This window comes from Oncorhynchus keta, chromosome 28 (genome assembly GCF_023373465.1).
Source record: "Oncorhynchus keta strain PuntledgeMale-10-30-2019 chromosome 28, Oket_V2, whole genome shotgun sequence".
Classification (NCBI taxonomy): Eukaryota; Metazoa; Chordata; class Actinopteri; order Salmoniformes; family Salmonidae; genus Oncorhynchus; species Oncorhynchus keta.
The window spans coordinates 74487577-74500989 of NC_068448.1; the positions used below are offsets into that span (position 1 = coordinate 74487577).

The 13413-nt window shown below is 47.6% G+C and overlaps 1 protein-coding gene across 1 annotated transcript in view; it reads right to left on the reverse strand.

Moving 5' to 3' along the window:
• The window catches only part of LOC118375129 (potassium voltage-gated channel subfamily H member 2-like), a 392715-nt gene that overhangs the window by 3231 nt on the left and 376071 nt on the right, over positions 1–13413 (reverse strand). Inside the window, exons 11-16 of the mRNA XM_052484251.1 lie at positions 9970–10169; positions 7744–7996; positions 6610–6803; positions 6269–6371; positions 5777–6079; positions 4703–4880 (exon numbers count right to left, since the gene is read on the reverse strand). Coding sequence (XP_052340211.1) covers positions 4703–4880; positions 5777–6079; positions 6269–6371; positions 6610–6803; positions 7744–7996; positions 9970–10169 — 1231 coding nt within the window. The remainder of the gene's footprint in view (positions 1–4702; positions 4881–5776; positions 6080–6268; positions 6372–6609; positions 6804–7743; positions 7997–9969; positions 10170–13413) is intronic.

The window sequence follows — 13413 nt, forward strand, 5'->3', positions numbered from 1 at the left end:
TCATATAGAGTGAGTTTTAATCAGGAGCTTTCAGCTGCAGTTAATGGTTTGATCTTTATCAGTAGCAATAAATCCCACTGATATGTGGCCTGTGATTTTACAGTGCCTTAAAGCCACACTCCTAAATCTCTGTTTCTATCCTGAATGAATTATATCATGTAACTGTCAAAATAATGGAAACACTGGAGTAAATGAGAGACACCAACTACACTGAACAAAAGATATAAACGCAACATGCAACAATTTAACTGATTTTACAGTTCATACAAGAAGATCAGTCAACTGAAATACATTCATTCTATGGATTTCACATGACTGGGAATACAGATATGCATCTGTTGGTCACAGATACCTTTAAAAAGGTAAGGGTGTGGATCAGAATACTAGTCAGTATCTGGTGGGACCAACATCTGTCTCATGTAGCTGGACACATCTCCTTCACATAGAGTTGATCAGGCAGTTGACTGTGGCCTGTGGAATAATGTCCCACTCCTCTTTAATGGCTGTGAGAAGTTGTTGGATATTAGCGGAACTGGAGCACGCTGGTGTACACGTCGATCCAGAGCATCCCAAACATGCTCAATGGGTGACATGTCTGGTGAGTATGCAGGCCATGGAAGAACTGGGTCATTTTCAGCTTCCAGGAATTGTCTACAGAACCTTGCGACATGGGGCCGTGCATTATCATGCTGAAACATGAGGTGATGGCAGCAGATGAATGGCACAACAATGGGCCTCAGGATCTCATCACAGTATATCTGTGCATTCAAATTGCCATCGATAAAATGCAATTGTGTTCGTTGTCCGTAGCTTATGCCTTCCCCTACCATAACCCCACCTCCACCATGGGGCACTCTGTTCACAACGCTGACATCAACAAACCACTCTCCCACTTCTCCAGCGTGCCAGTGGCCATTGAAGGTGAGGGCATTTGCCCACTGAAGTCGGTTACGACACCAAACTCCAGTCAGGTCAAGACCCTGGTGAGGATGACTAGCATGCATATGAGCTTCCCTGAGACGGTATCTGACAGTTTGTGCAGAAATTCTTAATTTCTGCAAACCCACAGTTTCGTCAGCTGTCCGGGTGGCTGGTCTCAGACGATCCTGCAGGTGAAGAAGTCAGATGTGGAGGTCCTAGGCTGGTGTGGTTACACCTGGTCTGCGGTTGTGAGGCCGGTTGGACATTCTACCAAATCCTCTTAAACAAAGTTGGAGGCGGCTTATGGTAGAGCAATTAACAGTGAATTCTCTGGCATCAGCTCTGGTGGATATTCCTCCAGTCAGCATGGCAACGCTCCCTGAAAACTTGAGATATCTGTGGCCTTTGATTGTCCCCAGCACAAGGTGCCCCTGTGTAATGATCATGCTGTTTAATCAGCGTTTTGATATGCCACACCTGTCAGGTGGATGGATTAATTTAACAGGGATGTAAACACATTTTAGAGAAATAAGTGTTTTATTAGTGTGGAACGTTTTATTAGTGTGGAACGTTTTATTAGTGTGGAACGTTTTATTAGTGTGGAGCGTTTTATTCGTGTGGAACGTTTTATTAGTGTGGAGCGTTTTATTCGTGTGGAACGTTTTATTAGTGTGGAACGTTTTATTAGTGTGGAACGTTTTATTAGTGTGGAACGTTTTATTAGTGTGGAACGTTTTATTAGTGTGGAACGTTTTATTAGTGTGGAACGTTTTATTAGTGTGAAGGCGTTTTAACGTTTTATTTTATAGTGTGGAGCGTTTTATTAGTGTGGAATGTTTTATTAACGTTTTATTCGTGTGGAACGTTTTATTAGTGTGGAACGTTTTATTAGTGTGGAACGTTTTATTAGAGTGGAACGTTTTATTAGTGTGGAACGTTTTATTAGTGTGGAACGTTTTATTCGTGTGGAACGTTTCAGGGATATTTTTATTTCAGCTCATGAAACATGGGACCAACACTTTACATCTGTCACGCCCTGGTCGAAGTATTTTGTGTTTATCTTCATGTATTGGGTCAGGCCAGGGTGTGGCATGGGGTTTTTGTATTGTGGTGTGTTTTGTCTTGGGGTTTTGGTGTGTATGTATTGGGATTGTAGCTAGTGGGGTGATCTAGCAAAGTCTATGGCTGTCTGGAGTGGTTCTCAATCAGAGGCAGGTGTTTATCGTTGTCTCTGATTGGGAACCATATTTAGGCAGCCATATTCTTTGAGTTTGTCGTGGGTGATTGTCCTTAGTGTCCTTGTTCCTGTCTGTGTTAGTTTTCGTTACGTTCTTTGTTTTGTAGTGTTTGTGTTTTAGATTCGTGTTACGTTTTTTGTTCATTAAACATGGATCGCAATCCACACGCTGCAGTTTGGTCCGACTCTCCTTCACCACACCTAGAAAACCGTTACAACATCTTGTGTTTATATTTTTGTTCAGTGTATATTGAAATCAGGTGCTTCCACACAGGTGTGGTTCTTGAGTTAATGAATCAATTAACCTACAGTGCATTTGGAAAGTATTCAGACCCCTTGACTTTTTCCACATTTTGTTTTCTATTTCTAATAAATTTGCTGAACTTTAAAAAAAAACAGTTTTTGCTTTGTCATTATGGGTTATTGTGATGTCATTATGGGTTATTGTGATGTCATTATGGGTTATTGTGATGTCATTATGGGTTATTGTGATGTTATTGTGATGTCATTATGGGTTATTGTGATGTCATTATGGGTTATTGTGATGCCATTACGGGTTATTTAGATGTCATTATGGGTTATTGTGATGTCATTATGGGCTATTTAGATGTCATTATGGGTTATTGTGATGTCATTATGGGTTATTGTGATGTTATTATGGGTTATTGTGTGTAGATTGATGATAACAAACAATTGGATCCATTTGAGAATAATTCTGTAACATAACAAAATGTGTAAAAAGTCAAGGGGTCTGAAAACTTTCCAAATGCGCTGTACCGTCATGCTTAGGGTCATGTATAAAAATGCTGGACTATGTCTCCATAAGATGACAATGCTCCCATCTACAGGGTACGGGTGGTCACTGAATGGTTTGATGAGCAGGAAAACGACGTAAACCACATGCCATGGCTGTCTCAGTCACCAGATCTCAACCCCATTGCTGAAACAACGGTAAGATGTATAACTGAATTGTAAACCAGGTTGAAACAACGGTTAGATGTAAAACCATCCAGTCCTGCCCTTGTTCCTGCCCCTCTCCTGCCACTGTCTCTGTCCCTGTCCCTGTCCCTGTCCCGTCTCTGTCTCTGTCTCTGTCTCTGTCCCTGTCCCTGCTCCTGTCTCTGTCCCTGCTCCTGTCCCTGCCCCTGTCTCTGTCCCTGTCCCTGCTCCTGCCCCTGTCCCTGCTCCTGTCTCTTTCCCTGTCCCTGCTCCTGCTCCTGTCCCTGTCCCTGTCCCTGTCCCTGCTCCTGTCCCTGTCCCTGCTCCTGTCTCTGCCCCTGCCTCTGCTCCTGCCCCTGCCTCTGCTCCTGTCCCTGCTCCTGCTCCTGTCCCTGTCCCTGCTCTTGTCTCTGTCCCTGCTCCTGTCTCTGCCCCTGTCCCTGCTCCTGCTCCTGTCTCTGCCCCTGTCCCTGCTTCTGCTCATGTCTCTGTCCCTGCTCCTGTCTCTGTCCCTGCTCCTGTCTCTGTCCCTGCTCCTGTCTCTGTTCCTGTCTCTGTCTCTGTCCCTGTGCCCCTGCCCCTGTCCCTCTCTCTGTCCCTGTCCCTGTCCCTGTCTTGCCCCTGTCTCTGTCCCTGTCTTGCCCCTGCCCTTATTGCTACTCCTGTCCCTGTCCCTGTCCCTGTGCCCCAATCCTGCCCCTGTCTCTGTCTCTGTCCCTGTCCCTGTCCCTGTCCCTGCCCCTCTCTCTGTCCCTGTGCCCCTGTCCTGCCCCTGTCTCTGTCATTGTGTGCCTGTCCTGCCTCTGCCCATCTGTCTCTACATTTCTCTGTCTCTGTCCCTGCATGTCTCTGTCTCTACATGTCTCTGTCCCTTCATGTCTCTGTCTCTACATGTCTCTGTCTCTACATGTCTCTGTCTCTGTCTCTACATGTCTCTGTCTCTGTCCCTGCATGTCTCTGCCTCTATATGTCTCTGTCTCTACATGTCTCTGTCTCTACATGTCTCTGTCTCTACATGTCTCTGTCTCTACATGTCTCTGTCTCTGTCCCTTCATGTCGTATGGGTGGTCTGTCTCTGTCCTGAGCTTCATGTCTCTGTCTCTGTCTCTACATGTCTCTGTCTCTACATGTCTCTGTCTCTACATGTCTCTGTCTCTACATGTCTCTGTCTCTACATGTCTCTGTCTCTGTCTCTACATGTCTCTGTCTCTGCATGTCTCTGCCTCTGCATGTCTCTGTCTCTACAAGTCTCTGTCCCTACATGTCTCTGTCTCTACATGTCTCTGTCTCTACATGTCTCTGTCTCTACATGTCTCTGTCTCTACATGTCTCTGTCTCTACATGTCTCTGTCTCTACAAGTCTCTGTCCCTACATGTCTCTGTCTCTGTCCCTGCATGTCTCTGCCTCTATATGTCTCTGTCTCTACATGTCTCTGTCTCTACATGTCTCTGTCTCTACATGTCTCTGTCTCTGTCCCTTCATGTCTCTGTCTCTACATGTCTCTGTCTCTACATGTCTCTGTCTCTACATGTCTCTGTCTCTACATGTCTCTGTCTCTACATGTCTCTGTCTCTACAAGTCTCTGTCCCTACATGTCTCTGTACCTGTTGAGTTGTTGCTGCAGCAGGTCCAGTCTGTTGTCCAGCTCGGTGCGCTGCCTGCGGCTGATATTGTTGAGAGGGGGGGAGGAAGGCAGGCTGCAGCGAGGCAACTCCTGGTACTCACGACTGCCCCGACTCTCCCCCCAGAAACTGAAGATGTTTGAGACCCCTGAAAATGCTCCTGTTTGTGAAGAAGAGAGGGGAGAGAGGGGAGAAAGGGGAGAATAGGGTATGAAGGCATATTCTATTGTTTTATATTGTTTGTCTGTGTGTCTGTGTGTGTGTCTGTGTGTGTCTGTGTGTCGGTGTGTGTCTGTGTGTCTGTGTGCCTGTTTGTCGGTGAATGTGTCTGTGTGTGTGTCTGTTTGTCTGTGTGTGTGTGTGTTTGTGTGTCTGTATGTTTGTCTCTCTGTGTGTCTGTTTGTCTGTGTGTGTGTCTGTGTGTGTCTGTTTGTCTCTTTGTGTGTGTCTGTGTGTCTGTTTCTCTGTTTGTCAGTGTATCTGTTTGTCTGTGTGTGTGTCCGTGTGTGTCTGTGTGTCTGTTTGTCTGTGTGTGTGTGTCTGTGTGTCTGTGTGTTTGTGTGTGTCTGTGTGTATGTTTGTGTGTGTCTGTGTGTGTGTATGTTTGTCTGTCTGTCTATGTGTGTCTGTGTGTGTCTGTGTATGTATGTTTGTTTGTCTGTATGTGTCTGTGTGTCTGTCTGTTTGTCTCTCGGTGTGTATGTGTGTCTGTGTCTGTGTGTCTGTTTGTCTGTGTGTGTATGTGTGTCTGTTTGCCGGTGTGTCTGTTTGTCTGTGTGCGTGTCTGTGTGTCTGTGTGTCTGTGTGTCTGTGTGTGTGTATGTTTGTCTGTGTGTTTATGTGTGTCTGTGTGCCTGTGTGTGTCTGTTTGTCTGTGTGTCTGTTTGTCTGTGTGTGTATGTGTGTTTGTTTGTCTGGTTGTGTCTGTGTGTGTGTCTGTTTTTCTGTGTGTGTGTTTGTTTGTCTGTTTGTCTGTGTGTGTCTGTGTGTCTTTTTGTGTCTGTCTGTCTGTCTGTCTGTCTGTCTGTCTGTCTGTCTGTGTGTGCCCAGACCCACCTGAGAGTGCATTGCAGGTGTTGCCTCCCTTGTGGTCCCCCTCCCCCTCCCCCTCTGGATTGTCCCTAAAGATCAGAGAGGTGGCCTGAGCCGGGGACATCTCATGCAGAGCTGACTGAGGGCCGGAGCATGTGACCATAGACTCCTCCCCCTCGCCACTGCTGGAGTGGGTGGACACTGAACTCCGAGGTCCCTCCCAGTCTGGCTTAAGCCCCACCCCCTGCTTACTGGCCGCCTCCTTCCGTCTACGCTGAACTGGCTTGTTGGATCTCTCCTTTTTATTCTCTCCTGCATCGGCGTCGTCTGAGAGAAGAAACATGGAAGGAGAGATGGTGACACACGGGATGGGATCTGAAAAGTTGATTTGTGACCTTCAACTAAGCGTGGATAGTGGGTTTTCTTCTTCACCGAGAGAGAGAGAGAGAGAGAGAAGCAATGGATAGTTATATTAGCTCTCATAAACAGAGACGAAGGAGTGGAAGGGATGGTTACCCTTCTCTGTCCGGCGCCGGAAGGATAATTTGCGTCTGCGCAGTTTGTTGAATCCTACATAGTCTGAGTTGTCACTTTCTGGAGAGCCTGGAATCATATTGGCCTACAGGGATTAACAAAGCAAAGACATCTTGAAACATCACGGAAGATAAAGGACTTATATCGTATCAATGTGTAAAATAGCTGCTCCATAGGAATGCACAATGGAAATAACTTACAAATTCATTAATTCCCTAATTTGTATTCATCAATTCATATATGAATATACATTTTATTTTATGGTTGTGAAGTTTTAAGATATGAGGAAAAGTTCTTGCAATCAGGGCAGAAGACACACTCACATCCCGGAGGTCAAAGGTGATCTCCAGGTTCATCCAGAAGTGGTCGGAGAACTCTGGGTACATGTCTAACACCTCCAGGACGTCCTCTCTGTGGATCTTATGGAGGTCACAGTAGGTCAGAGCTCTCACATCAGCATTGGACTTTCCAGCCCGCCCGTACAGGTTGATAGGCTCGCCAAAGATGTCATTCTTCCCTGTGGCAGACGAGAGGACATAGTACCGTATTTTACACACTGTACCAGTCAAAAGTCTGGACACACTTACTTGTGATTTATGTAGAATTCAAGGCACACTTAACCAGCATGGCTACCACAGCATTCTGCAGCGATACGCCATGCCACCTGGTTTGCGCTTATTGGGACTATCATTTGCTTTTCAAAGGACAATGACCCAACACACCTCCAGGATGTGTAAGGGCTGTTTGACCAAGAAGGAAAGTGATGTGATGGGTCAGTGCTGCTTCAGATGACCTGGTCTCCACCCAATTGAGATGGTTTGGGATGAGTTGGACCGCAGAGCAAAGGAAAAGCAGCCAACAAGTGCTCAGCATATGTGGGAACTCCTTCAAGACTGCTGGAAATGCATTCCAGGTGAAGCTGGTTGAGAGAATGCCAAGAGTGTGCAAAGCTGTCATCAAGGCAAAGGTTGGCTAAGATTCTGTATGTGTCATTTCATAATTTGTATGTCTTCATTATTCTACAATGTAGAAAATAGTAAAAATAGTAAAAATAAAGAAAAGCCCTTGAATGAGTAGGTGTGTCCAAACATTTGACCGGTACTGTATATTAAAAAATGCAAATGTTATAAACAGTCCTACTTTTTTCTATTACTGGGAAGTCAGACGGCAAACCTAAAGATTTGAAATTATTAAAATGGTCCACAGTACTAGTGTTTGTTTAATGAGATAGCCTTTCACCCTTCTTGAGTGCCCAGTTCTTGAAGCTATATGACGTACAAGTAGGACCAATTGCTGCCAGTAGATGGCTCTGTTGGTTCATTTTTATTTATTTGGTTCCCTGGCACACATCTGAATCTCTGAATATACCACATTCAGTTTTCTACTCCTTCCCCTTTAGGTTGATACATGAACCTATTCTATTTGGGTTGACAGTAGTTCCTGTCTATCATCCTCACCCAAGATGGCCACCACCACGTCGCCTCTGAGGATCTCGATGGAGCCACGGGAGATGAAGTAGATGGCGGTGAGCACGTCGCCGGCGTGCACCAGGGTGTCGCCAGGCGGGGCGTGGGTGGTCTTGAATTTCATGGCCAGGGCCCGCAGACAGCCCTTCGTGGAGCCCTTGAAGGCCTTGCAGTTCTCCAGGAGGGTACGGTTAAGGTGGAGGCATATGTCAGCCTGGAGACACTCTGGGAACCCCTTCAACACCTGGTAGAGAGAGAGAGAGGGAAAGATGTGGGGGAGGGAGAGGGAGAGAAAGGGGGAGGGAGACAGAGGGTGAGAGGGGGAGAGGGAGGGGAGAGAGAAAGAAAGGAGAATGGTATTTAAGTGGGAGGGTGGTGGGAGAGAGGGGGGAGAGAAAGGGGATGGAGTGGTGGGGAGGGGATGAGGGAGGGGGAGAGAGAGAGAGAGAGAGAGAGGGGGGGGGGGGATAGAGAGAGTGGGAGAGAAGGGAGAGGGGGAGAGAGGGTGATACTAATTTAAAGGCAGCAGCATAGCTAGATATTTACAGGACACCCTTATCCAGGGCAACTTACAGAATGTATTGAGTGGATACATATTTCTTACTTGTCCCCGGCGGGAATCAAACCTATAACCCTGGCGTTGCAAGAGCCACACTCTACCAACTGAGACATCACTGCTGAATAACAAACATACACATATTCTGTAAAAAATGTAGTTGTCTGATACGTGGCATCCAAGCAAATATTACCCCAAAACAACTGCAATATTTAGTCAGCAATCTGCTGATATACTTTCACAGGACTTGTAAAGGCTTTTAAAATATGTTTTATTTAATGAATACTACAAGCCTTATTAATGATTTCCCCATTCTGACAAGGAGACACAATTACATTTCAGATGAAGGAGTGGAAGGTTTCTGTGTGACTGGGACAAAGCTGTCAGACCAACGTCTGGAAACACCCCCTCTTCTTAAACCTTAATACTCCCACTCTAGTCCAATGAGACTAATGAGGTCATCATTAAAAGACAGAGGCTATGACTGATTCAGTCAGACAGACGTGAGGAGGGGTTACATCATGACCACCGTTATAATCACGTCAGCAAACATTTTACTAATCCAATACGCTTCTCAACACAACATAATGAGGAAGTTGAGAAAACAAGCAACTTGGCTGTATCTTGTAAATAATTTATTAAGTCAAACACACAGGAATTCAGACAGAATATTGCAATTTCATGTTGGGAAATCTGGTTCCCGAAAGATTCACTTCCATAATATTTTTATTACAGTTGGCACTTAAAGCGTGTTGGAGAGAGTCTAGGCTCAGAGAGAGAGTCGAGAGTCTAGGCTCAGTCAGAGATAGAGAGAGAGAAAAAGAGAGAGAGGGACGGACAGACAGACAGACAGACAGACAGACAGACAGACAGACAGACAGACAGACAGACAGACAGACAGACAGACAGAGGCCCGACTCTCTTAGACTCTCTGTGTGTATTACTCGTAACGTTCATGCATGTGTGTGTGTATTACTCGTAGCGTTCATGCATGTGTGTGTGTGTGTATTACTCGTAGCATTCATGCATGTGTGTGTGTGTGTATTACTCGTAGCATTCATGCATGTGTTTACGTCTATGCACTGTTTGGATGTCAATGTGCTGTGTGTGTTTTTGTTATGTGTATGTACTATAGTGTGTGTGTGTGTGTGTGTATGTGCATGTGTGTGTTTGAGTGTGTGTGTGTGTGTGCGTGCGTGCGTGTATGTGTGTATGAGTGCGTATGAGTGTGTGTGTGTGTGTGTTTGAGTGTGTGTGTGTGTGTGTGTGTGTGTGTGTGTGTGTGTGTGTGTGTGCGTGCGTGTATGTGTGTTTGAGTGTTTGAGTGTGTGTGTGTGTGTGTGTGTGTGTGTGTGTGTGTGTGTGTGTGTGTGTGTGTGTGTGTGTGTGTGTGTGTGTGTGTGTGTTTGTGTGTGTGTGTGTGTGTGTGTGTGTGTGTGTGTGTGTGTGTGTGTGTGTGTGTGTGTGTGTGTGTGTGTGTGTGTGTGTGTGTGTGTGTGTGTGTGTGTGTGTGTGTGTGTGTGTGTGTGTTTGAGTGTCTGTGTGTGTGTGTTTAAGTGTGTTTAAGTGTGTGTTTGCGTGTGTGTGTCTGTGTCTGTGTGTTTGAGTGTGTATGTATGTGGGTTTAAGTGTGTGTGTGTTGAAGTGTGTGTGTGACTCACAGCGGTCATATCAATGCCGTTAGTGTAGGACCAGGCGTGTTGGAAGTACTCCTCCAGCCGCTGCCTCAGTGGGTTGGGGATCTGATGGAAACGGATGAACTCTCGGACCCGTAGCATCTGGGTGTGGTACCTGGCCGTACCCGAGTACAACCTCTGGATGATGGCCGACACGTTACCAAAAATACTGGCGTACATCAGTGCTGCAGGAATAAATGATAATTGAGGAGCAGCAGAATACAACTGCTCTCTACTGCACCATGGGAACAAACGTTATAGTATCTCAGACCAGTTAGTGGTTGTAAACAGGCTCTAGAGCAGAGGAGGACGGCTCATAGTAATGGCTGAAACGGAGCAAATGGAATGGCATCAAACCATGTCTGTGATGTAATTGATACCATTCCACTAATTCTGCTCCAGACATTACCATAAACCTGTTCTCCCCAATTATATCAGTGGTTCCTTTCTTTCTTACTGTGCCACCAGCTGAATGTTACTCTGCTTGGAGTAGCCCCGGAGTACCCCTGGAATACCCCTGGAATACCCCTGGAGTACCCCTGGAGTACCCCTGGAATACCCCTGAAATACCCCTGGAGTACACCTGAAATACCCCTGGAGTACACCTGGAGAACCCCTGAAGTACCCCTGGAGAACCCCTGAAGTACACCTGAAATACCCCTGAAGTACCCCTGGAGTACACCTGAAATACCCCTGGAGTACATCTGAAATACCCCTGGAGTACCCCTGGAGTACACCTGGAGTACCCCTGGAGTACACCTGAGTACCCCTGAAGTACACCTGAAATACCCCTGGAGTACCCCTGAAATACCCCTGGAGTACCCCTGGAGTACCCCTGGAGTACACCTGGAGTACACCTGAAATACCCCGGAGTACCCCTGGAGTACACCTGGAGTACCCCTGAAGTACACCTGAAATACCCCTGGAGTACCCCTGAAATACCCCTGGAGTACCCCTGGAGTACCCCTGGAGTACACCTGGAGTACCCCTGAAGTACACCTGAAATACCCCTGGAGTACCCCTGGAATACCCCTGGAGTACCCCTGAAATACCCCTGGAATACCCCTGGAGTACCCCTGAAATACCCCTGGAGTACCCCTGAAATACCCCTGGAGTACACCTGGAGAACCCCTGAAGTACCCCTGGAGAACCCCTGAAGTACACCTGAAATACCCCTGGAGTACACCTGGAGAACCCCTGAAGTACCCCTGGAGAACCCCTGAAGTACACCTGAAATACCCCTGGAGTACACCTGAAATACCCCTGGAGTACACCTGAAATACCCCTGGAGTACACCTGGAGTACCCCTGAAGTACACCTGAAATACCCCTGGAGTACCCCTGGAGTACCCCTGGAGTACACCTGGAGTACCCCTGAAGTACACCTGAAATACCCCTGGAGTACCCCTGAAATAACCCCTGGAGTACACCTGAAATACCCCTGGAGTACCCATGAAATACCCCTGGAGTACCCCTGGAGAACCCCTGAAGTACCCCTGGAGTACCTCTGAAGTACCCCTGAAATACCCCTGGAGTACCCCTGAAATACCCCTGAAGTACCCCTGAAATACCCCTGGAGAACCCCTGAAGTACCCCTGGAGTACCCTGAAGTACCCCTGAAGTACCCCTGAAGTACCCCTGAAGTACCCCTGAAGTACCCCTGAAGTACCCCTGAAGTACCCCTGAAATACCCCTGAAGTACCCCTGAAATACCCCTGGAGTACCTCTGAAGTACCCCTGAAATACCCCTGAAGTACCCCTGAAATACCCCTGAAGTGTAACGTCGTTCTTCGTTTGTAGAAAGAGAGTCGGACCGAAATGCAGCGTGGTGGTTACTCATGTCTTTAATGAAGAAAGCGATACATGAAATAACTATTACAAAATACAAAACAACAAACAGAACGTGAAATCTAATTACAGCCTATCTGGTGAAACTACACAGAGACAGGAACAATCACCCACGAAATACACAGAGAAACCCCGGCTACCTAAATACGGTTCCCAATCAGAGACAACGAGAATCACCTGACTCTGCTTGAGAACCGCCTCAGGCAGCCAAGCCTATACAACACCCCTACTCAGCCGCAATCCCAAATTCTACAAACCCCAATACGACAAACAATATATAAACCCATGTCACACCCTGGCCTGACCAAATATATAACGAAAACACAAAATACATTTACATTTACATTTAAGTCATTTAGCAGACGCTCTTATCCAGAGCGACTTACAAATACAATGACCAAGGCGTGACAGAACCCCCCCCTAAGGTGCGGACTCCCGGACGCACCTCAAAACGATAGGGAGGGTCCGGGTGGGCGTCTGTCCATGGTGGCGGTTCCGGCTCGGGACGTGGACCCCACTCCATTAAAGTCATAGTTCCTCCCCTTCGCGTCCTGGGATAATCCACCCTCGCCGCCGACCATGGCCTAATAGTCCTCACCCAGAACCCCACTGAACTGAGGAGCAGCTCGTGACTGAGGGGCAGCTCGGGACTGAGGGACAGCTCGGGACTGAGGGGCAGCTCGGGACTGAAGGGCAGCTCGGGACTGAGGGGCAGACTGAGGGCGGGACTGAGGGGCAGCTCGGGACTGAGGGGCAGCTCGGGACTGAGGGGCAGCCGGGACTGAGGGGCAGCCGAGACTGAGGGGCAGCCCGGAACTGAGGGGACTGAGAGAAAGCCCAGTACTGAGATGAAGCCCAGTACTGAGAGGAAGTCCAGTACTGAGATGAAGCTCAGGCAGGTAGTAGGCTCCGGTAGATCCTGGCTGGCTGGCGGATCTGGAAGATTCTGGTTGACTAGCATATCTGGAAGAGACTGGTTGACTGGCAGATCTGGAAGAGACTGGTTGACTGGCAGATCTGGAAGAGACTAGTTGACTGGCAGATCTGGAAGAGACTGGTTGACTGGCAGATCTGGAAGAATCTGGTTGACTGACAGATCTAGAAGATCATGGCTGACTGGCGGATCAAGCTGCTCTATGCAGACTGACAGCTCCTTGCAGACTGACAGCTCTGGCTGCTCCATGCAGGCTGACAGCTCCTTGCAGACTGACAGCTCCTTGCAGACTGGCAGTTCTTTGCAGACTGACAGCTCTTTGCAGACTGACAGCTCTGGCTGCTTCATGCAGACTGACAGCTCTGGCTGCTTCGAACAGACTGACAGCTTTGATTGCTCCATGCAGGCTGACAGCTCTGACTGCTTCATACAGACTGACAGCTCCTTGCAGACTGACAGCTCCTTGCAGACTGGCAGATCTTTGCAGACTGGCAGCTCTGGCTGCGTCATGCAGACTGACAGCTCTGACTGCTCCTTGCAGGCTGACAGCACCCTGCAGACTGGCAGCTCCTTGCAGACTGACAGCTCCTTGCAGACTGGCAGCTCTTTGCAGACTGAGCTCTGACTGCTCCATGGCTGACAGCACCC